The 23,988-nt window shown below is 53.5% G+C and overlaps 1 protein-coding gene across 4 annotated transcripts in view; it reads right to left on the bottom strand.

The window, feature by feature from the left end:
• The window catches only part of LRRK1 (leucine rich repeat kinase 1), a 53,239-nt gene extending 33,072 nt beyond the window's left edge, over positions 1 to 20,167 (bottom strand). For 2 of the 4 annotated variants that reach the window (XM_036355780.1, XM_036355782.1), the window contains exons 1-9: positions 20,023 to 20,167; positions 15,853 to 16,068; positions 9,455 to 9,618; positions 8,270 to 8,483; positions 7,207 to 7,386; positions 6,436 to 6,584; positions 2,489 to 2,715; positions 1,663 to 1,790; positions 1,407 to 1,570 (exon numbers count right to left, since the gene is read on the bottom strand). In XM_036355780.1, the coding sequence (XP_036211673.1) occupies positions 1,407 to 1,570; positions 1,663 to 1,790; positions 2,489 to 2,715; positions 6,436 to 6,584; positions 7,207 to 7,386; positions 8,270 to 8,483; positions 9,455 to 9,618; positions 15,853 to 15,949 (1,323 nt within the window). In that variant the 5' untranslated portion in view covers positions 15,950 to 16,068; positions 20,023 to 20,167. The remainder of the gene's footprint in view (positions 1 to 1,406; positions 1,571 to 1,662; positions 1,791 to 2,488; positions 2,716 to 6,435; positions 6,585 to 7,206; positions 7,387 to 8,269; positions 8,484 to 9,454; positions 9,619 to 15,852; positions 16,069 to 20,022) is intronic. The other 2 variants (XM_036355781.1, XM_036355783.1) reach the window with 1 other exon arrangement.
• Positions 20,168 to 23,988: the final 3,821 nt, after the last annotated feature.

Raw genomic sequence — 23,988 nt, 5'->3', positions numbered from 1 at the left:
GACCGCTGCACCATGGCTCCGTGACAAATAGGACTCAGTTCACTAAGAGGCTACACACTGTGGTTGCTTCGTTTTCCCGTCCTGGCTCCAAGGAAGGGACGGAGACGGGGTGGAGGGGGGCGGGGGGGCGGTGAGGGGGACTCCTAGCCCTTCTCCTCCCGCCCAGAACATCTGGCCCATTGTCTTTGGAGATAATGGGACCATTCAGGCCCGCGCTCTGGAGAGCAGCCGGATTCCCACACGCAGATGTTTAAACTGGAAACGCCGGCGCTGCTGATGGCGAGTTTCCTGGCTCTGAACCCACAGCGAGAAGAGACTCCCTCTGCCGTTCCGTCCGCCCCAACGAGCAAACTTCCCAAGAAACAGAAACACCATTTCGTTGGCGGTGCGACGGAGGCGGATTCTTTCCTCTTTATTATTATTTTTGTTTTGTTTTGTTAATCCTCGACCCAAGGAGATGTCTTCCATTGATTTTTAGGGAGAGCAGGAGGGCCTGTCCGGTGTGGCTCAGTGGTTGAGCGCCGACCGATGAACCAGGAGGTCGGGTTGTGGGCTCCCTCCCCAGTGGGGGGCGTGCAGGAGGCAGCTGATCCATGATCCTCTCTCATCACTGCTGTTTCGATCTCTCTCTCCCTCTCCCTTCCTCTCTGAAATCCATAAAAATGTATTTTTTTAAAAAAAGAGTGGAAGGAAAAGAGGGAGGAGGAGAGACAGAGAGAGACACATCGACACGAGAGAGACACATCCATTGGTTGCCTCCTGTACGCGCCCCAATCAGGGCCAGGGACGAACCTGCAACCCAGGTACGTGCCCTGGACTGGGAATCGAACCCGTGACCCTTTGGCGGGAGGGCTGCTACTCTAACCACTTAGGCACACTGGCCAGGGCTCTGCTTCATTCTTAGTTTAGAGCCGTCTGAAAGGGACCGAGCCCCCCTTCCTTGGGCAGAAGCCATCCTCTGCCCCATCTGCACGCTGTAACCATGGAAACGTCTGTGGGTCTGACGGTGCAAATCTCAAGCCCAGAGCCACATGGTCTGGCTTTCCGGTGAGTTACCTGCCTCAGACACTCAGTTGCTGGATGCTGAGTGACATGTCTTTCTTTTCTTTTTTGTTTTAAACCTATTTTTTATTGATTTCAGAGAGGAAGGGAGAGGGAGAGAGAGATAGAAACATCCGTGATGAGAGAGAATCATGGATCGGCTGCCTCCTGCACGCCCCACACTGGAAGTTGAGCCTGCAACACAGGCCTGTGCCCTGACCGGGAATTGAACTGGTGACCTCCTGGTTCCTAGATCGACATTCAACCCACTGAGCCACGCCAGCCGGGCCTGAGTGACATTCCTGGTGGGTGACACTCCGCAGGCAGCGCACTGAGCCCTCTGGGATTTCCGGTCTGAGACTCACCAACGGGCAGGCCCAGGCATCTGGGAACACCTTCAGCTTGTTTCTGGAGACATTCAGGCAGTGGAGTGACTTGAAAGAATGAAGAAACGTCGCCGGGAGCTCGGTCAGTTTATTATCAGAAACATCCAGCTCCTGCAGCTTCCGCAGACCAATCCAGTTGGTGGCTAGACGGGGGAGGGAAAGGGTGCCTTGGTCAAAAGATCCGCACCAGGAAGGAGACGACCCATCAGGTCAGGTGACGGAGGGCGGGACATACCACTCTCTTCCTCAAACAATTTCTCTAAGTAGTTTTTCGAAGCTGTCAGCTTTTGCAGCTTTGAGAGGTGCAAGAACCCCGGCGGGAGGTGGGCCAGCTTGTTGCTGGAAATGTCGACTTCCAGGAGCCTGAGGGAGGGAGAAGGAAGTGAAGGCATCAGAAGGAAGAGGGAAACCGGTCCTGCAGACACGGAGGCCGCCCTTTCTCTCCGTGTGCAGGAGGCTAAAGGAGGGTGTGCGTTCGAAATGTAGCAAGAGGCCAGCTGGTGTGGCTCAGTGGATAGAGCGTCGACCTAGGAACCAGGAGGTCACAGTTCGATTCCCGGTCAGGGCACGTGCCCGGGTTGCGGGCTTGATCCCCAGTAGGGGGCGTGCAGGAGGCAGCTGATCCATGATTCTCCCATCATTGATGTTTCCCTCTCTCTCTCCCTCTCCCTTCCTCTCTGACATCAATAAAAATACATTTTAAAAACAAACACACAGCCCTAGCTAGTTTGGCTCAGTGGATAGAGCGTCAGCCTGCAGACTGAAGGGTCCCGGGTTCGATTCCAGTCAAGGGCACATGCCCGGGGTTGCGGGCTTGATCCCCAGTGGGGGGCGTGCAGGAGGCAGCCGATCCATGATTCTCTCTCATCATTGATGTTTCTCTCTCTCTCTCCCTCTCCCTTCCTCTCTGAAATCAATAAAAAATATTAAAAAAAAAAACATAAAAACACACACACAGCCAGGGACCAGAGGCAGCAGAGGCTGGTGCCAGCAACTGGGGTGCAGACTCCACCCTCCCCCGGCTCACGCCCCCCCGCGCCCCGGCCACGAGGGAGGCCCACCTGGAGCAGATGATTTCGTCGGAGGACTGCACGCCGGGCAGCTCGCCCAGGTGGTTGTCCGAGAGGTTCAGCTTCCGCAGGTTGATGAGCCCCCAGGGGACGACGGACGGGAGGGAGGCCAGGCAGTTGGCCGATAGGTCCAGCTCCGTGATCTGGCAGGAGATGTCGATGAGCCAGTCGATGTCCACCCAGGGCAGCTTGAGGTGGGCCCACTTCACACGGAGAGGCTGGGCGGGTCAGAGAGACAGACAGACAGACGTCAGCGCTCCCCAGACGGGACCGTGCCACCCGCGGGCTGACACCCGTCAATGGCCATGAGTTTGCTGTTCAACATCGGCGGCGGTGGCGCACTTCCCGCTCTGGCCACGAGGTGGCGCTGCGTGTCTTGTCTGCAACTCCTGAGCTAAAGTCATCAGACTCCGCACCCGCCCCATCGCTTACACCAGCGGTTCTCAACCTGTGGGTCGCGACCCCTTTGGCGGTCCAACGACCCTTTCACAGGGGTCGCCTAAGACCATCCTGCCTATCAGATATTTACATGACGATTCATCACAGCAGCAACATGACAGTGACGAAGTAGCCACGAAAATAATTTTATGGTTGGGTCCCAACAGGAGGAACTGTATTTAAAGGGCCACAAGGTTGAGAACCACTGTCTTACACCCTCTCAAAGCTACGAACCAGGAGGTCCCGGTTCGATTCCCGGTCAGGGCACAGGCCTGGGTTGTGGGCTCGATCCCCAGTGTGGGGCGTGCAGGAGGCAGCCGATCCATCGATGATTCTCTCTCATCAATGATGTTTCTACCCCTCTCTCCCTCTCCCGTCCTCTCTGACAGCAATGAAAACATATTAAACAACACACACGCTAAAAACCTCAGCGGACAGTGGAGATCCACGGGGGTTTCTCGGCAGTCCCCTGTCTGCTGTCCGAGGAAGGTTCTAGAAGCCTGAGAACCAGGCGATGCCAGGCACGGAGACATGCAGGAGGGCTCTGGGCTCCACCGGCCTGTCTCCACAGAGGCAGCACGATGACATTAAAAAAATACCAACTCGCCTTGGCCAGTGTGGCCCACTGGATAGAGCGTCGGACTGTGCACGGAAGGGCCGCGGGTTCAATTCCCGGTTATAAGGACACGTACCTGGGTTGCAGGTACGGTTGGAGCGTGTGAGGGAGGCAACGAACAGAAGTGTGGCTCTCACATCTCTCTCTCCCCCCACCTTCCCTCCCTTCCATTCTCTCTAAAAAGAATCAGAAAAAAAAAATTGCCTTGGCTCGTGTGGCTCAGTGGATAGAGCGCCAGCCCTCACACTGAGCAATGGCAGGTTTGATTCCCCATCGAGGGCATGTCCCTGGGTTGCAGGTTCGATGCTTGGCCCCGGTGGGGCGTGTGAAGGAGGCAACCAATTGTTGTGTCTCTCTCACATTGCTGTCTCTCTCTCTCTCTCATTCCCCTCCACGCTCTCTAAAAATTAATGGGGGGAAAAAATACCCTTGGGTGAGGTTAACACACACACACACACACACACACACACTCAAGAATGAGACAACTACTTCAGCAAGGTCACTGTCAGTGAAGTCAAGGGCGTTTCCCGGCCTTGTACATACCTGGCGGCAAAGCACCCTTCTCATGCCTTGCCCTCGCCTGACATTCCGAACCCCAAATGCCGGCTCCACCCCCACTGGGCACCTGGAGGGGCAGGAACACTTACCTCTGGCTCCTGACTCATCGCTGGACCCTGTGAACGGACCCTCCCTTCCGCCGGCAGCTCAGAAGGACTGTGCCCTCCCAGGTTCGAGACCCCGGGCAGCCGGACACTCCCCCTGCAAGGTGCTCGCCTTTTGAAAGTCACTTGAATAATAAGAAAAAAGTCCCAGGTGCTCTGGGGAAGCCCAGCGAGCCCTGCTGACTCCAGCTGCTCTGCACTTTCATTTTCTCTTCGGAGTCTACGCCGCAGGGCCAAGGAGAAGGGAAGCCACGTCGTCTCTCTGTGTCTGATCACAGATATACACTGGGTGGCCAGATTGTGATGACCACCCCATCAGTACAATGAAGTGAATGAATTATGCAAATAATAATAATAATAAAACCTGGAGAGTCTTTGCTGAGGAAGTTTTCAATATTCAGTGTTTTTGGAAGTGTCAATGAAGCACTGATGGGGTGGGCATCATAATCTGGCCACTCAGTGTAGATGCCAACTACTTCTTTCTTTAAAATATATATATTTTTTTATTGATTTCAGAGAGGAAGGGAGAGGGAGAGAGAGAGATAGAAACATCCATGATTGAGAGAGAATCATGGATCGGCTGCCTCCTGCACACCCCCTACTGGGGATCGAGCCCGCAACCCGGGCCTGTGTCCTTGACCGGCAATTGAACCGAGACCGCCTGGTTCATAGGTAGATGCTCAACCACTGAGCCACACTGGCCGGGCTTAATGTCACCCTTAACAATTCAAGTTCTAATGAAACTTCCTGAATAAGACGGAAAGTTCCCGAAGTCGTTTTGTCAAATTCACGTAGCCTTATGCAACGTCTCGTAAAAACAACACAAAACTGTAGACCCGTTCAGCGAAACGTTACCGATGCAAAAAAATCGTCAATAAAATATCAGTGGGTCCAATTCAACAGCAAAAAAGCCAATTAGCATTTATTACAGAAGTTAGAGAGCCAACATCCATCACCCTCATTCATTCCATGAATAAACAAAGCAGAAAACCTCCAGAAGTATAGAAATGGGGTTTGACATCATTCAGCAAACTTTTCCTAATAAAAGCTCTGAGCAAAAAGAAATAACATGGAAACTACCTGCATATAACAATAATCTATTTTCCAGAAAATCTACAGCAAACGCCCCTAACTTGCTGCAGGCAAGACCTTTAAAATCAGGAACAAGACAGACAGATCTACCATCACAATGATTCCACTTTCAAAATGTCTAGTTATTCACAGTAAGACATCAACTCAAAAAAGTTGTCTAAATATTAGAGGAGACAAACCTGTTTGCAATTTGCAGGTGACTTGATCCGATACCTAAAACCCCCCCAGGAACTCTTCTAAAAACTATTAGATTCAATAAGAGAAGCCCGGCCGGTGTGGCTCAATGGTTGAGCACTGACCTATGAACCAGGAGGTGACAGTTTGAATCCCAATTAGGGCACATGCCTGGGTTGTGGGCTCGTTCCCCCGTAGGGGGCGTGCAGGAGGCAGCTGATCAATGAATCTCATCACTGATATTTCTGTATCTCTCCCGCTCCCTTCCTCTCTGAAATGAATAAACATAAGTTATTTTTAAAAAGCAACCAAACCAACAAACAAGAAACTAAAGAACTTCTCTCCAGACCAGTACCATCAGGTCGGTCGGAAAAGGGGATAATAAAGAATTATATATTTCCGTGCAAATAGCGCCTAAATCAATAAAGAGACACAAATGAGCAACACAGGCCTGGGGCCTTCATGGAGAAAACGACACAATGTCATTGAAGGACAGAAATGAGCGTCGATCCAGTCGCCGCGAAAAATGTGCAAAACGGGAGAACAAATACGTATATAGCAGCAGTCAAGATAGTGCTGAGAAAAATCAAATAGCAAATAGAAAACTCGCATTAACAGAGTAAGAGGCCAGGAGACCAGTACCGGGACCTCGTGAGGCACACAGGTACATCTTGGGGGAAAGTGACGATGGTGACATTTCAATTCACAGGGACAAGAAAGCTTCATTGTACAAATTCTGCTGGAATAACTGCCCATCTATCTAGAACAGAGAGCCAGATCGGCCGCCTCCTGCACGCCCCCAACTGGGGATCGAGCTTGTAACCCAGGCCTGTGCCCTGACCGGGAATGGAACCGCGACCTCACTGTTCATAGGTCGACGCTCAACCACTGAGCCACACCGGCCGGGCTCTCTCCCGTCTTCTCTCTCGGCTTATCCACGGGCAGGGACTACTCACCACTTTCCCTGAACAGCTGCTGGGCAGGGCGCTGGCCTCGATGAAGTGTCTCCGGAGCAGGTGTTTGCTGGGCTCGGGACTGTCCAGTAGGATGTAGGAGCAGAAGAAAGCGCCGTGGCGAAGCAGGAAGATGGCGATGTCTTCATTCCCTGGGGGGCAGACGTGGGACCCTCAGGATGTCTCCGACGTCGCCCCCATCCTGAACAACCACACGTGGCCAGGAGGGGGCGCTGAGGCACACCGCCACGAAGAACGAAACATGTTCAACTTGTGCTGGTTCAGGTCTCTATAACCTCCCGGATCCACCGATCAGTGTGAATGTGTCTGGGACTCTGCCCTTTGCAGGGCCGCCTGCAACGGTGCCACTGGCCACAGCCGGTTGCTGTCCTTGAAATCCCCTTGACCGGGTGACACTGGGCAGGAATAAGGGAGGATGCAGACATTTGGTGGCTCAGTGGTTGAGCATCGACCTATGAACCAGGAGGTCACTGGTTTGATGCCCGGGTTGTACGCTTGATCCCCAGAAGGGGGCGTGCAGGGGGCAGCTGATCAGTGATTCTCTCTCCTCATTGATGTTTCTCTCCCTCTCCCTCTCCCTTCTTATCTGAAATCAATAAAAACATGTTAAACAAACAAACCAACAAAAAAACAAATAGCAGGAGTTGTTATGTCTCCACGCAGGTAACTGACAGGCGGGGGTAGGGAGGAGACACTGTCTCATGCCTCAGAACCATGCCAGTTCCCAGGGGCAGGACTGAGCGGGGGACTCACCCGCCTTGATGGCCGCGTACAGGGGTAAGCGCACAATGACAGGGAACTCGTTCTTCCTGACCGCGTAGCTCTCGGGGTCGGCCCCGTACGTCAGGACCAGGAGTTTCACCAGCCCCAGGTGGCCTCGCTGACAAGCCAGGGCCAGCATCCAGTTCAGCAGCCGCTGGAGGCTGCAAGGACCTGGCGGGAGACAGAAGGGCAAAGGGACAGTGGCCCCAAATGGCACTGGTGGCCCCTACGCTGACCGCCCCCCTGGATCATCAATGAAACCCAGCTGTCCTGTTTCCAGATGGAATTCGCTTCTGCCGAGTTTGATCGCGTTTTTCTGGAACAGTCCCTCTGAATCTGCGTATTATCACAAACCCACCTGCTCATCCCATAATGCCAAGGGAGAGAAGGCAGCATTCAGAACATGAGATACTGTGCCAGGCTGGCGTGGCTCAGTGGTTGAGCGTCGGACCCAAGTGTGGGGGGCCCTTGCAAGCAAAGGGCCCCGTGTGGCACCACTGTTGCACATCCTTGAAGCCTGCTCTACACTCCCCCAAAATAATCCTCATTTTCAATGACCACTGGTAAGGCAATGCCTCAGCCTATAACTGCAGCGATGCCTGCACTTGTACGGTATTGCAGATCCGAGGCCACCATGGGAAATTAAAGGAGACCAGAGCACCCTGAGTCTCCCAGAAGAAAAAAAATCACTTGCTACTAAAAAAGCAACATCAGACGGCACATCCAAAACATGGAACAGGATTCAGTGATGAAAAGGACTTTGGTGAGTGGTAATGTTATCAATATAGGCTCAACCGTTGGAACAAATGTAGCACATTCACGCGAAATGTAAACCAGAGGGGAATCGGCGGGGAGAGCGGGCCATGGGAATTCTCGATTAGATTTTATAAAAAGGCACATAGATGCCTACAGTGTAAGCACCGGAACTCAGCATGGGTAAAGGTGAGAAGAAGAGATAAGCCTTTTGGGGTGCAGCCCCCGCCCCATGCCTGTCTGATTCCTAAAGAAGAGGGGCCCCTGAGGGGCGGGGAAGAGCTCACGTCCTGGGACTTACCTCGGAAAGACTCGAGCAACTCCTGCACGACCTCCGTGTGCCCGAAGTGCGCCGCCACCACCGCGGGGTTGTCGTCCGTGGGCTCGGTGGGCAGCTCCACCTGCCTCTCGGTGAGAAGATAGCGGACGGTCTCCAGGTCCCCGTAGGCCGCTGCGATGCTCAGGAGCTGGCCCTGGTCAAAGCAAACAGCAAGAGGGCCCCGGGGAGGCCAGCGCTGTGGGAAATCGCCGAGAGAATCGTCTCTGCGTGCTTTACCGAGCCCCCCGGGGAAGGCTAGCGCCGAGCTGTGGGGGAGGGCGCTCCCTCCTGGCCACGCGCGGCTATTGAGGACCTGAAATGTGGCCCCGAGGTGCCAACGGTGTAAGGCACATGCGATTTCCAAGACGTGGCCCCCCAAAAAGGCAAAGGAGTTCATCAGTGATTGTCATGTTAATATCAATCACCTTTAAAATGACGATCTTTTTAAAAAAAATCCTCACTCGAAGATATTTTTAAAAAACATGCCCTAGCTGGTTTGGCTCAGTGGATAGAGCGTCCGCCTGCGGACCGAAGAGTCCCGGGTTCGATTCTGGTCAAGGGCACGTGCCTCGGTTGCAGGCTCCTCCCTGGCCCGGGCCCAGGTCGTGGCTCGTGCAGGAGGCAACCAATTGATATGTCTCTCTCACATCCATGTTCCTCTCTGTCTCTCCCTCTCTCCTCCACTCTCTCTAAAAATCAATGGAAAAATATCCTCGGGTGAGGATTAATCCCTCCAAAAAAATTAATTCCAACAGCATAAACAGTGCAAAATGAGGAGCCCCGGCCCCATACCTCTACCTCCCAAACCCGTCTGCAAAGAAAGCCACTCCAGCCCAGCCCTAGTGGCTCAGTGATTGATCTTTGCAACCTCTGAACCAGGAGGTCACGGTTCAATTCCTGGTCAGGGCACATGTGCAGGCTGTGAGCTCTATTCCCAGTAGGGGGCGTGCAGGAGGCAGCCGGTCCATGATTCTCTCTCATCATTGATGTTTCTCTCTCTCTTTCCTTCTCCCTTCCTCTCTGACATCAATAAAAATATATTTTAAAAAACAACAACACACCAGTAATTTGATGTTAGTATACTGTGTGTCTATAACCTGGGTCTATAATCGGGTTCGTCCACGCCGGGTGCCCCGTTCCGGCCGGAGGGTCCGGCTTGGACCTTACCTTTTCCCGCTGGGAGGCGCACTCTTCACAGGCTTCCCGGAGAAGGTGGCGGGCTGTGCTGGGGTCTCCCCGCTTGTACGCGGCGTGAATGTCTTCCATCCCAGGACGCCGCCCGCCGGGGTCGCCATCCGGTGTGGCCAGTTTGCTGCCCATGTCCCCGGCACCTGGGTGGAGGGAAGCGCACACAGGCTGCCTGACCATCACTGCTGGCTCATGGGAATCGTTAGAAAGGCTTTTGTTTCTTTAAAATATATTTTTCTTGGTTTCAGAGGGAGAGAGAGAAACATCCATGAGGAGAGAGAATCATGGATCGGCTGCCTCCTGCACGCCCCACACTGGGGATCGAGCCCGCAACCCGGGCCTGTGCCCTGACCGGGAATCGAACCCTGACCTCCTGGTTCCTAGGTCGATGCTTAACCACTGCGCCGTGCCAGCTGGGCTCTCTCTCTATATATTTATATATACAACACTGAATTCTCTCACCCTCACCAAAGAAAACATGACTAAATACGGTCAGTCGATTTAAAATCTGTGGCATTCCCTGTACACCCTATAAAAGACACGCAGGTCTTATTTGCACACCCATAACATTTAAAAAATCACAGTCGTCTCCACGCACAGGGCGGCACACAGTAAAAATATATCTATCGTCCTGGCTGGTTTGGCTCAGTGGGTAGAACGCCGGCCTGCAGACCAAAGGGTCCCGGGTTTAATTCCGGTCAAGGGCATGCACCTCGTTCGGCTGCAGGCTCCTCCCGGGCCCGGGCCCTGGTCAGGGCTTGTGGGGGAGACAACCAATGCATGTGTTTCTCTCTGTCTCTCCCTCTCCCTTCCACTCCCTCTAAAAATCAATGGGAAAATATCCTTGGGTGAGGACGAAGGAAAATAATAAGAACAACAAAATAAAATAAAAATGTATCTATCAACGCACAGTTCTCTGCAGAACACACCCAAGTCAACCCCAGGATGCTACTGACCTGTTCATCACTGCTTAACGACCTTCCGGGACATCCTCCAGGGCGTCCCCATGTGGCCGAAGCCAGAGGGGTGGGGTGGGGGGCCACGGGGACGGACCCTCCCCGCAGGTCACACCCTCCCGGGGCCCGCGGGGTTCAGCCCGGACTCGCCAGGCCTTCCTCGCGGGGGACGCTGCCGCCTTTGCCAGCTCCGGCTCCAGAGCCTCAGCCTGCGCAGCAGTTTCATCTCTGGGTCGGATTACGGTGAAATCCAAGCCTTTCTTCCTTCGGGGAAGATGCTCGTGGCTGGAGGGCGGCGTGACCCCCGGGGTGACCCTCGCGGTCATTCCTCCCCGGCTCCAGATGGCGGGTGCCCGGCCCCATCACGCCAGGCCCCTCGGACCCCCGGCTTCGGGAGAGCGATCAGCGGTGACCTTCACCGGGGGCCTGGCTCCCTCACACCCGACAGCCACGCCACACCCAGCCCAGCCCAGCCTCGCAGCCAGACAGACAGCCTCTCTGTGGGTCTCCCCATCTGGCCCCTGGGGACACCGTGCCCTTCGTCAAAGGCCGATGGATGGCGCTACGGGGTGGGCACCAGTAGACTGACAGCCGTGAGTGCGCGAGACACACAGCCGGTTCCCGGCTTATTATTTATTTACTAAGGACTGTCTTCTGGATGATGCTGGGGAGCTTACTTTCGCCCAGCCCCGTGTGTACGTCTATACAAACCGATCCCGCAGCGGGGTAGCACACAGAGAGCTGCTATTTTCCCCGGAGAGAAAAAGTACAATCGAGCCCAGCCCGTGTGGCTCAGTGGTTGAGCATCGACCAGTGAACCAGGAGGTCAGGGTTCGATTCCCGGTCGGGGCACAGGCCCAGGTTGTGGGCTCCATCCCCAGTCAGGGGGCGTGCAGGAGGCAGCCGATCCATGTTTTTCTCTCTCTCTTCCTTCCTCTCTGAAATCAATAAAACATTATTTTAAATAAAAATATATACTTTCCAGCGTAACCAAGCAAAATTTCGAACCGGATTCAACTCGCTATCGGCAAAGCTGGGCACCAGGGAAGGAAGACACGATTGCAATGCAGATGGACATTTAGAGTGAGGCACCAATGTATTTTTTTAAATATATTTTTTTAAATTGATTTCAGAGAGGAAGGGAGTGGGACGGAGAGAGAGAAACATCCATGATGAGAGAGAACCGTGGATTCTTTTACGGAGAACAGTGACCTGTGCTGAAACCCAGAGCGACGGAAATGCTGGCCTATGACCCTGGCCATCGGCTGCCTCGCTCAGCACGGCCAGCGGGCACAGAATCCTCTCGCTCAACACGGACAAAGGTGCCTCAGGCCCTTCTGGATCCTGCTTTCCGAGAGCAGCTCCACGCGGTCGCACGGCCCCTGTCCACACCGCCTGCCCTGGGGTCTGGCCGCTTTGGCACACGGGCAGCGGGGTTCATGTCAGGTCAGCGGCCAGCCTGTCTCAGGATAGTACCCGGGGCTTTCCAACTCCTACCAGCAACCGAGGTCTGTGCCGTGACCGGGAATCGAACCCACAACCTTGGGGCGCGCGGGAAGTTACATGAAAGTAGATATAACCAGAGTCACGCATGCCAAAACATGCTGAGCCTCACCTACTGCACAAGAGAAATTCGGCCCTCACCGGTGTGGCTCAGTGGGTAGAGCGTCGGCCTGTGGACTCAAGGGTCCCGGGTTCGATTCCGGTCAAGGGCATGTACCTTGGTTGCGGGCACATCCCCAGTAGGGGGTGTGCAGGAGGCAGCTGATCGATGTTTCTCTCTCATCCATGTTTCTAACTCTCTATTCTTCTCCCTTCCTCTCTGTAAAAGAATCAATAAAATATATTTTTTTTTTTAAAAAAAGAGAAATTCATATGAAACCATGCAAAACACCCTGTTTAACTTAATTTCATTTATTTTTACTTTCCCATGGACTTTCAGGGAGAGTGAGAGAGAGGGAGAGACAGAGAGAAACATGGATGTGACAGAAACACATCCATGGGCTGCCTCCTGCACGCACCCCGACCAGGGCCCGGGCCCGGGAGGAGCCTGCAACCGAGGTACGTGCCCTTGACCGGAATCGAACCCGGGACCCTTTGGTCTGCAGGCTGATGCTCTATCCACTGACCCACACCGGCCAGGGCCATTTTTTTTTTTTTTAAAGAAAGAAACAGTCCAGGCGAACCCCCCCGGCAGCCCACCGCAGCCTCCCTGCCTCCCACCCGTCGCTGCGGGCTGCGGCCCACAGCAACGGGGAATCCCAACTCGAACGCCAGCACCCAACCAGGTTCCCACAAGCTTTTGAGGAAGATGAAGGCCGTAAAGGAGAAATGCCCGGCCTCACCCACTGAGTCTGCAAGCTGGGCGGGCAGCGGAGAGGGCAGGGAGGGAGCCCTCCCCATCCCCCTCTCCCACTCCCCTGACCCCCCAGGAAGCAAAACAGAACCGAGTTTCCAGCTTATGGAGCCAAGGACCAGGGACTCCTGGGAGCAGGACCCCCCGGGGCAGGGACAGATGGGGCAGATCTTGGGCCTCAGAGTCCCCAAGGGGAAGTGGGCAGAGACAAAGCAAGACAGGGTCCTATCTGATCTGAGAGCTGGCATTTCCTCTTTTTTTTTTGTGAATTCTCACCCGAGCATATTTTTCCCATTGATTTTTTTTTAGAAAGAGTGGAAGGGAGGGGAGGGAGAGAGAGAGAAGCTTCGATGTGGGAGGGACACATAGATTGGTCGCTTCCCGCACACACTGAGACGGTGGGGGTTGGGGGGAGGGCGGGGATTGAACCTGCAATCCAGGTACGTGCCCTTGATTGGGAATCGAACCGGGGACCCTTTGGTTCATGGGCTGACGCTCTAACCGCTGAGAAATACCAGCCAGAGCAGACCTACATTTCTTCTTCATCACCTTTTTGTTGTTGTTAATCCTCACCCAAGGGCATCTTCCCATTGATTTTTAGGGAGAGTGGAGGAGAGAGAGAGAAACATCGATGTATGAGAGACACATGACTGGCTGGCTCCTCCACGGTGCCCAACTGGGGGCGGGGATGGAACCTGCAACCGAGGTACATGCCCTCGGCCGGGACTCGAACCCAGGACTCTTCAGTCCGCAGGCCGATGCTCTATCCACTGAGCCAAACCGGCCAGGGCAAGAAGTTATTATTATTATTTTTTTACTTTTTAAAGTATTTCATTGATTTTTTTACAGAGAGGAAGGGAGAGGGATAGAGAGCTGGATACATCGATGAGAGAGAAGCATCGATCAGCTGTCTCCTGCACACCCCTGCCCCCAACTGGGGATGTGCCTACAACCAAGGTACATGCCCTTGACCGGATTTGAACCCGGGACCCTTCAGACCTCAGTTCTATCCACTGAGCCAAACCAGCTAGGGCGAAGTTATTATTATTATTTTAAATATATTTTTATTGATTTCAAAGAGGCAGGGAGAGGGAGAGAGAGAGAAACATCAATGATGAGAGAGAACCAATGATCGGCCTCCTCCTGCAGGCCCCCAACTGGGGTTCGAGTCCGCAACCCGGGCATGTGTCCTTGACCGGAATAGAACGCAGGCCCCTTCAGACCACAGGCCGATGCTCTATCCACTGAGCCACACCAGCTAGGGAAATAAGTTTTTTTAAATATACAGATTTGGACAAGTCAAAGGAATAAGAAAAGGACACTGGGACTTGCAGACCTTCTAGAATGTTCCTTGTCCTCCTCTGGTCCATGCTGGGTCTGGGGGAGGGGAGGACCATGCTCTGAGCGGCGGGCTGCTGACGCCAGGACCCCTCACAGAGAGGAGGGGGGCGTGAGCCACCCTGGGGGCGTCCGTCCGTCCCTCTGTCCGTCCCTCTGTCTGTCCGAGCACCCCTCACCCTCCATGCGCACAAGTCTGCTCCCCGAGGGGCCTGGGCCTGAAGGATCTCCGTTTCCTCCCTTCTCCTCTTTCCAGGCAGCCTCCCCAGCCGGCCGGACAGGTCTGTCCACTCCGACCGTGTTCATGGATGGGAATGTGCCCTGGCCTGTTTGTCAGGATGGATTGCCCTGCAGGCCCGGCCCAGGGCTCAGGCGAGGGCACAGCCCCCACAACCTTACCTGCCTTCCTTCCGGGGTACAGGAGTGAGGCCGAAACACGGGACAGATACACACACACCAGCTGGGCGCCACCGGGCAGCCGGCAGGCACGCGCTCACACAGCCCTGGCCTTTGGAAGCCTGAACTGTGCTCCACAGACACAAGGCGGGGTGGGGTGCAGGTCGAAGCAGGGAGCAGTCGCCCTGGCCGGGTTGGCTCAATGGATAGAGTATCAGCCTGCGGACTGAAGGGTCCCAGGTTCGATTCCCGGTCAGGGCACATGCCGGGGTGGCGGGCTCCGTCCCCAGTAGGGGGCGTGCAGGAGGCAGTCGATCGATGATTCTGTCTTATCATGGATGTTCCTCTCTCACTCTCTCCCTCTCCCTTCCTCTCTGAAGTCAATTTAAAAAATATAGCCGAAACCGGTTTGGCTCAGTGGATAGAGCGTCGGCCTGCGGACTGAAAGGTCCCGGGTTCGATTCCGGTCAAGGGCATGTGCCTAGGTTGCGGGCACATCCCCAGTAGGGGGCGTGCAGGAGGCGGCTGATCGATGTTTCTCTCTCATCGATGTTTCTAACTCTCTATCTCTCTCCCTTCCTCTCTGTAAAAAATCAATAAAATATATTTTTAAAAAAAAATCAAAAACAAAGAAAAACAGGTAGCAGTGTGAAGAAAACCACCTAGCCTGCACGCGCACACACACATACACACACACACACGCACACATCACCAACCCCCCCCAAAGTAAAGCTACGTGTTTCATTCCCGTTTAGATCTTTTTCTAAACGCCACCTGGAAGGGTTCTTTTGTTTCTGTCTCTCCCCTTCCCTTCCCCTCTCTCTAAAAATCAACGGAAAAATATGGCTGGGTGAGGATTCACCAAGAAAGCCCCAAAGAGATATGTCCACGTCATTTCCAAAGCATGCCAGCCTCCAAGGGCTTTTATGATTATTATTATTATTATTTTCAAAATATTTTAAATACATTTTTATTGATTTTCAGAGAGAGAGAGAAAGGGAGAGAGATAGGAACACCAATGAGAGAGAAGCATCACGGACCGGCTGCCTCCTGCACGCCCCCTGCTGGGGATGGAGCCCGCCACCCGGGCACATGCCCTGACCGGGAATCGAACCGTGACCTCCTGGTTCCTAGGTCGACGCTCAACCACTGAGCCACGCCGGCCGGGGCTAATTTTTAGAATTTAAGTGAGAATCCCCGGGTACATTTTGTAATCAACAAGTCACCCCCTCACAGCCATGCTAGATCCTTCCGTTGAGAACCCCTTGTGCTCACGTGGCCTGGGCTCCCCCCGGGACACGTGTGGCAGGTTCGGCCAGCCCCGTCCTTACCATTGTGCGTGTCCATGGCGCGTTCTGGACTCACGGCTGACCCCTCCGGCCCCACACACCAGTACATGCTGGGCGGTCGCCCCGACATGCCAGCCATGAAGCCTCGGGGTGGCTGCTCCCCCAAATCCACGTTGGCCGTGGTCACCGCTGTGGCTGCCCGAGGTGGGGTCGAAGGCACGGACGTTTGGTCATGGCTGAGCGGAAGGCCGTCTCGCTCTGGTGGTAAAAAGAAAACCATCAGAAAATCAGAAAGCTTTTCTTTTTTTAAAATATATTTATTATTATTTTTAAATTTTTGAAAATCTTCACCCGATGACATTTTCCCATTGATTTATAGAGAGAGTAGAGGGTAGGGGGAGAGAGAATCGTTGATGTGAGAGAGACACATTGATTGGTTGCCTCCTGCACGCACCCAGGGCCAGGGAGCCTGCAACCGAGGTACGTGCCCTTGACCGGAATCGAACCTGGGACCCTTCAGTCCGTGGGCCGACGCTCTATCCGCTGAGCCAAACGGCCTAGGGCTAAAGTATCTTTTTATTGATTTCAAAGAGGAAGAGAGAGGGTCAGAGGGAGAGAAACATCAATGATTAGCCACCGTCCTCAGAAACGGAGAGAGATATAGCGCAGCTAAAAAAAAAAAAAAAAAAAAGCGAAGGTCATGCAAATGATGTGTGGAGGTCAAAGGCGAGGGTGATCTGTGTCCCGTGCCGGCAGCGTAACCTCAAGGCGAAACTTACAAGGGCCTCAGTTTGCTCATCTGTTAAAAATAGATGCGTACCCTCCTCCCGGGCAAGCTCACTGGGCAGCTGTGAGGGTTAAGATGTCTACACCAGGGCCAGCTCCCCAGCGAGCAGGTTCTAGAACGGCCCCTGAGCCAAATCAGCTCGAGATGGGGACAGGGAGAAGCCGCACAACAGAACCTCCGTGTTACAGCCAAGCTGGTGCCCAGCCGGCCTGGCTCAGCGGTCGCCCTATGAACCAAGAGGTTGCTGGTTCGATTCCCGGTCAGGGCACAGGCCCGGGTTGCAGGTTCCATCCCCAGTGGGGGGCGTGCAGGAGGCAAGCCGATCCACGATTCTCTCTCATCGTGGATGTTTCTCTCTCTCCCCCTCTCCTTTCCTCTCTGAAATCAATAAAAATATATATTAACAAAACCAAACCAAGGCTCCAGCCCTAGCTGGTTTGGCTCAGTGGACAGAGCATCGGCCCGTGGCCTGAAGGGTCCCGGGTTCGATTCCCTGGTCAGGGCTCATGGAGGCAGCAACCAATCCATGTGTCTCTCTCACATCGATGCTTCTCTCTCTCTCTGTGTCTCCCCCACTCCCTCTACTCTCTCTAAAAAATTAATGGAAAAATATCCTCGGGTGAGGAGGAACAAAAAAATACACACAAAACAAAGGGAACCAAGGCTCCAAGAACGTTCGGAAATCAAGGAGAACCGTTGCTATCTGCTCCTAACCTCTTCCATCGGCTGGCAGAGGAATCCCACTCCCTTCCAACCCCCAAAGGCAGGCGGGCGCCCCTTCTGAAAAGAGAAGTGTCTGACTTACCCTGTAATTCTGCTTAAGTGTTTTCTTTTTAAACCTTTAAAATATTTCAGGCCACCCCTCACCCAGTACATTCTGTTCCCCTTTTCATTTTCACTTTCCTTCTGAAAATCACTTTACCAGGGAGGACCTGTGCCACGGAAGCAGCTTTTCAGTTATGATCTGTCTTTTGGCCGAGGCGCTTAAGGTAGAAGTTTGGAGATGAGGTAACGCCCGGGGTTGCTCAAGGGCCCCGCAACGGGTTTGTGGGGCTGGAAATGTCACATTTTCTTTTCCTTCTTGGCACAGACACCCTAGCGAGGGCTTCTGGGAGTTTCCTGCCAGGATCATTCCTTTCACACATCTTAAAACCTCACCAGTGTTCTACGGCCAACTCTCCAGACCTGCCCGAAGGAAGACACCCAAACACTTTAATGAAAAAGAACTTCAAAAGGAAAGCTGAGCCCTAGCCGGTGTGGCTCAGTGGATAGAGCGCCGGCCTGCGGTCTGAAGGGTCCCGGGTTCGATTCCCATCAAGGGCACATGCCCTGGTTGCAGGTTCCCCGGGGCCCTGGACGGGGTGCGTGCGGGAGGCAACCGATCGATGTGACTCTCACATCGATGTTTCTCTCTGTCTCTCCCTCTCCCTCCACTCGCTCTAAAAAATCAGTGGAGCCTGGCTGGTGTGGCTCAGTGGCTGAGCATCAACCTATGAACCAGGAGGTCACGGTTTGATTCCCATTCAGGGCACATGCCCGGGTTGTGGGCTGGATCCCAAGTAGGGGGCGTGCAGGAGGCAGCCGATCCACGATTCTCTCTCATCAGTGATGTTTCTCTCTCCTTCCCTCCCCCTTCCTCTCTTGAAATCAATAAAAAAAATACATATTTTAAAATCAATGCAAAAACCAGTTGGAAGACTTGGACGTTAAGCATGTTACAAATGCTCATGTCACCCAGCTCTTTTTTGTAAAAAAAAAATATTTTTAAAAATTTATATTAAAAAAAGAAGAAAAGAAAAAAGTCGAACAGATCAAGTAGGAACACGGCAGAGGCCCTAAGGAGGACACAGAGAGAGGCTGGGTTTAGAGAGGGTGCTGGCATGTGGAGTTGGGGGGCGGGGGGGGGGGCGGGCAGCTGAGGCCACGGGATGGAGATGGGCCAGGGTGGCTGGGGGCAATGGCCAGGTGGCCCAAGGTGGCAGAGGCCAGACCAGCTGGGGTGTGAAGGGAAGTTCTCCTGGATTTCATGCCGCTCAACAAGGAGAAGCTACGGAAGTGACTATCTGATGTGACTATTTTTGTGGTTGTAGTTAATCCTCACCCGAGGATATTTTCCCATTGATTTATGGAGAGAATCGAAGGGAAGGGGCAGGGAGGGGAGGGAAGGGAAGGGGAAGGGGGGAGAGAGAGAGAGAGAGAGAGAGAGAGAGAGAGAGAGAGAGAGAGAGAAACATTGATGTGAGACAGACACATCAGTTGGTGGCCTCCTTCATGTCTCTGACCAGGATGGAACCTGCAACCAAGGTCCGTGCCCTTGACTGGAATCGAACCTGGGACCCTTCAGTCCTCAGGCCGACACTCTATCCACTGAGCCACACCGGCTAGGGCTGATTTACCTATTTTTATTATTTAAAAAGCTTTTACAAATTGATTTCAGAGAGAAAGAGAGAGCGACAGAAACATCAACGATGAGAGAATCATGGGTCCGCTGCCTCCTGCACACTCCCTACTGGGGATCGAACTCACAACCTGGGCACGTGCCCTAACTGGGAATCCAACCCTGACCTCCTGGTTCATAGGTCGACGCTCAACCACGGAGCCACGCTGGCCGGGCTGTTTTTGTGGTCTTACTTCTTTTAAATTGTGATTTTTCCACGACAGTTTGCATTCGACATTATTTTGTATGAACTCCAGGGGTATGTTCATTTCTTTCCTTTATTCTTCCGGGACATGAGCAAAGAGAAGTCAGGTTACAAAAGGCATTGGATGCTAACACTGTCCCAAACTGTGCATGTTCTAATCTTCCCCTTCTCATGCCCAGGGCACTCTGAGACGAACAGGGGCAAACACGAAAAGCAGGGGGTCTGGGGCGAGGCACCTGCTTCTCTACCTCCCTGTCACCTGCACGGGACATTTGTGGGGGGAAAAATCTGTGGCCTCAGGCTGTGAAGGGGCAGGTTGCTCTGTCCACAGAAATCCCCAATCCCCAGTCACTCTCTCCCTCCCACCCCTAGGAGTCTCCCAGTTCTCCATCACCACCTCCCCCTGATCCCCAGAGGTCCCCCAATTCTCCCCCACCCCCCCCACACACCTGCAGCCTAACCTGACAGCCCTCATCTGCCGCAGGGGAGGTGGCTGGCAGAGTCCCCGTAGACGTGGCTGTTTTTAGGGACCAGAGACGCCCCCCAGGGGCACAGAGCAGGCCCCAGACTTTGAGGTGTGCTGGGCCCTCCTGTATCACCACGCCGTCCCCTGGGCAAAGAGAGACTCCTCCGAGTCCCTTCCCAACACGCAGGCACTTACACTCACATGCACACACGCGCCCACACTCACCCTCACTCCATGCACACACGCGCCAGGCGGACCGGCCGGAGGGCGCGGGGTGCGGGGCGCCGGGTGCGGGGCGCGGCACGGGCAGCGCTTACCTGCGGCGGCGGCGGCGGGGCTGGGCGCCAGGGCCGGGCGGACACCCGCGGGCGGGCCGGGGCCTGGCGGTGCCACTGCCCTGCGCCCCCTGCGCTCCGGCCGCGCGCGGGGGCCGGGCCGGGCGGGCCAGACGCACTTCCTCAATCCTGAGCCGCCTCGGGCGGGGACGGCGGGGGCCGCGGGAGGCGGGCGCGCAGGCGGCGCGTCGGGCGCGCAGGGCCGGGAGTGGCCGCGGCCGATCCGGAACCCGCACCGCGCGTCCGCGGGATGGCCCGCCTCGGGCGCCCGCCCGACTACAGGAGTTTGCCAATTTAGTGATGGCTGTATGTATACCAAGATGTTACTATTTGGTGGATTCTTGTCTTTCATGTTTTTGAAAGATTTATCTTATGATGATGCATCTTTTTAGAATCTATACTTTTATTGATTTCAGAGAGGAAGGGCCTAGAGAAACATCCATGGAGAGAGAGAATCATGGATCGACTGCCTCCTGCACGCCCCCTACTGGGGGTCGAGCCCGCAACCTGGGCATGTGCGCTTGAGCGGGAATCGAACCTGGGACCCTTCAGTCCGCAGGCCGGTGCTCTGTCCACTGAGCCAAACAGGCCAGGGCGTGGTGAGCTACTTTAAATTGGGGATCTTGCCCTGGCCAATGTGGCTCAGTTGGTTGGGCGTTGTCCGGAGCCCCTAAAGCAGTGGTTCTCAACCTTCTGGCCCTTTAAATACAGTTCCTCATGGTGTGACCCAACCATTAAAATTATTTTCGTTGCTACTTCAGAACTGTCATGTTGCTACTGTGATGAATCGTCATGTAAATGTCTGATATGCAGGATGGTCTTAGGCGACCCCTGTGAAAGGGTCGTTCCACCGCCAAAGGGGTCGCGACCCACAGGTTGAGAACCGCTGCAAAGGTTGCCAGTTCAATTCCCGGTCAGCCGGGTTGCAAGCTCGGTCGGTCCCCGGCAGGGGGCGTGCAGGAGGCAGCCCATTCATGTTTTCTTCTCACATGGACGTTACTCTCTCTCTAAAAATCAATTTTCAAATACTTAAAAAAACAAATAAATTGCTGTTCTTTAATGGGGAGGGGGAAGTGTAGATAAAGCATAGAGGGAGGTTGGCAATGTATTATGCATGTTCCCCCCTAATACAAGTATGTGCATCGCACCCCTGAGACCATTACCCGAACGCAGATCATAAAGACGCAAGTTCAAGTTCGCGCGACGGGCGGGCGTCAGATTCGGCTCCAGGTGCCCCCGGGAGAAAGAGACGCGGCTCGGGGAGGGGAAAATGGTGATGGTTTTCCACCCTGGCATTTCCGGGGGCATTCCCAAGATTTAGCTCAAGGCACAGACAAATCGCCACCACCCTCCCGGCCATTTCACAAAAGCCGGGCACCCCCAGGTCCCCCCCATCGTTTCCCCCCTCCCCGGCACGACCTCGCCGACACCCCGCCTGGCGGGCAAGGGGACCAGGGCGGGGGGCAGCCTGGCTTCGCTCCCAAGAAGTTGCCCCCCCCAGCTCTCCAGCCACGGGACGCCCTTCCAGAAGGAGGGGTGCAGCTTTGCAATCCCGTCCCACCACTGCGGTCCTCATTCCAGCATGCAAGCAAATAAATAAGAAAAACAACCGGCGGTAGGATTTGGGGGGCCGCGGGCAGGGAGGAAGAGTCCCTAATTGGCAGGGCGTGGCGGCCATAGCGCTGTGGCTGCGCCATCTAGCGGCGCCGCGAGGAAGCGCACGCCAGTGCAGCGCCTGGGCAGACAGGAGCAGACGTGGCCACTTGGCCATTGGGGACAGGATCAACTCAACTTCATTCATTCGTTATTTATTGAATGCATTTAATTAATTAATTTATCTCTATATATCTACCTATCTATTCATCTATCTATTTATTTAAAAATATACTTTTTAGCCCTAACCGGTTTGGCTCAGTGGATAGAGTGGTGTCCCAGGTTCGATTCCGGTCAAGGGCATGTACCTTGGTTGCGGGCACATCCCCAGTGGGAGGTGTGCTGGAGGCAGCTGATCTGTTTCTAGCTCTCTATCCCTCTCCCTTCCTCTCTGTAAAAAATCAATAAAATATATATATATATTTAAAAAAATATTTTTATTGATTTCAGAGAGGAAAGGAGAGGGAGAGATAGACACATCAATGATGAGAGAGAATCATGGATCAGCTGCCTCCTGCATACACCCTACTGGGGACTGAGTCCACAACCCGGGCATGTGCCCTGACTGGGAATCGAACGGTGACCTCCTGGTTCATGGGTCGATGCTCAAACACTGAGCTACACCGGCCGGTCTGGACTAAATGCTCCCCGAAATGCCCCACTCAGGCTAAATTCAGTGGAGCACCTGTCATCTTGTTCTGAAGTTATTTTGTTGCTTCTCCTCTCCCAAAGATATTTTTTTCATTGATTTTTTAGAGAGAGTGGTAGGGAGGAGGAGAGACACAGAGAGAGAAACATCGATGTGAGAGAGACACATCGATGGGTTGCCCCCCACACGCACCCCAACCGGGCTAGGAATCGAACTTGCAACCCAGGTACATACCCTTGACCGGGAATCGAACCTGCGACCCTTTGGTCCACGGGCCGACACTCTAACCACTGAACGAAACTGGCTAGGGCTATTCTTAAGGGATCGATTCTACTTTATCATAAGCCGTTTTGTACCGAAGGTCTAAGAAAGAGAAAGGTCAGTCATAACTTAAAGTGGATTTGGTCCTTAAAACACACACACACACATAACGTTTCTCAAATATCCAACTGTATTTTATTGTGGTTGCGTTGTTAACACAGTCTGCAGTTAGGGTCGGAGTTCCCAGGCCAATAGATTTTTTTTAAACCGTACCATAGGAGTAAACCTTCGAAGGAGTGACATCTAAGCCTATATAGATTTCCATTTCTAAATACAGTATATTACAGAAGGTTAAATATACCACCTCTGTTTACTTACAACTATAAAAAGATACATTAACTATATCAATTATAAATAATGTCCCGTTTCATATTAAAGGCATTATTATTGTACCATGACAGAATAAGAACCCTCTAATGTATTCCTATCAAGGTTAGTGTCTATAATTACTTAAGATAAAAATCCTGAAAATTCAGTGTATGCGTTAAGTCCTGATTTCACAAGGTACTGACAGTGTAAGTGGTAAGAACGAACTGGTGCTGAGGCGACAGTGAATGGTGGATTGCAGATTTCTGGAAAAAAAATGCTAAGCCTGGCCCAGCCAGCGTGGCTCAGTGGTTGAGTGCCGACCTATGAACCAGGGGGTCACGGTTCTATTCCCCGTCAGGGCACATGCCCGGGTTCACCCTCCATCCCCAATAGGGGGCGTGCAGGAGGCAGCCGATCCATGATTCTCTCTCATCATTGATGTCTCTATTTCTCTCTCTCTCTCTCCCCCTCTCCCATCCTCTCTGAGATTAAAAAAATAAAAATAAAAAAAAAGGACTCTATAGGACTCTACTAAACCAGGGCTGTGTTAGAACAGCAGCCTGTGGAGTTGTGTATGTTTTGCACATCAAACTGGGGAAAAGGAACGTTAGCTCAACCACTAATCCAAGTGACGGAAACACATCCTTTGTCAAATTGAGTTATGGCCCTGCTTGGGGACATGCGGGACGCACTGACGCTCGGATTTGCTCTGCTGTTGTACGCATCAGGACATTGGACCGGCCACAGGGACGGGGACCCCAGCCGTGGTGTTTGGGCTGCTGATTCAGTCCTAGACCAAAGGCAGGAAGACTTATGCCCCTTCACACCCAAGACCTTCAGCGACCTTCTAGGGGACCTGCTTCCCAATAGCGGCCCCTTGTGGATCCTTGCAATTCTGTTTGTTTGGGTGTTTTTTTTGTTTTTTTGTTTTAACTTAGTACTATTCCTTTCCATATAAAAGGTAGGAGGGGCTTGTGAATGGGAGGCACAGGTACATGGGAGGGCCCCCCAGACAC

Source organism: Myotis myotis, unplaced genomic scaffold, assembly GCF_014108235.1.
Source record: "Myotis myotis isolate mMyoMyo1 unplaced genomic scaffold, mMyoMyo1.p scaffold_m19_p_23, whole genome shotgun sequence".
Taxonomy (NCBI): Eukaryota; Metazoa; Chordata; class Mammalia; order Chiroptera; family Vespertilionidae; genus Myotis; species Myotis myotis.
Note: the sequence above shows the minus strand (reverse complement) of the source record. Positions and strands in the feature narration are given on the sequence as shown.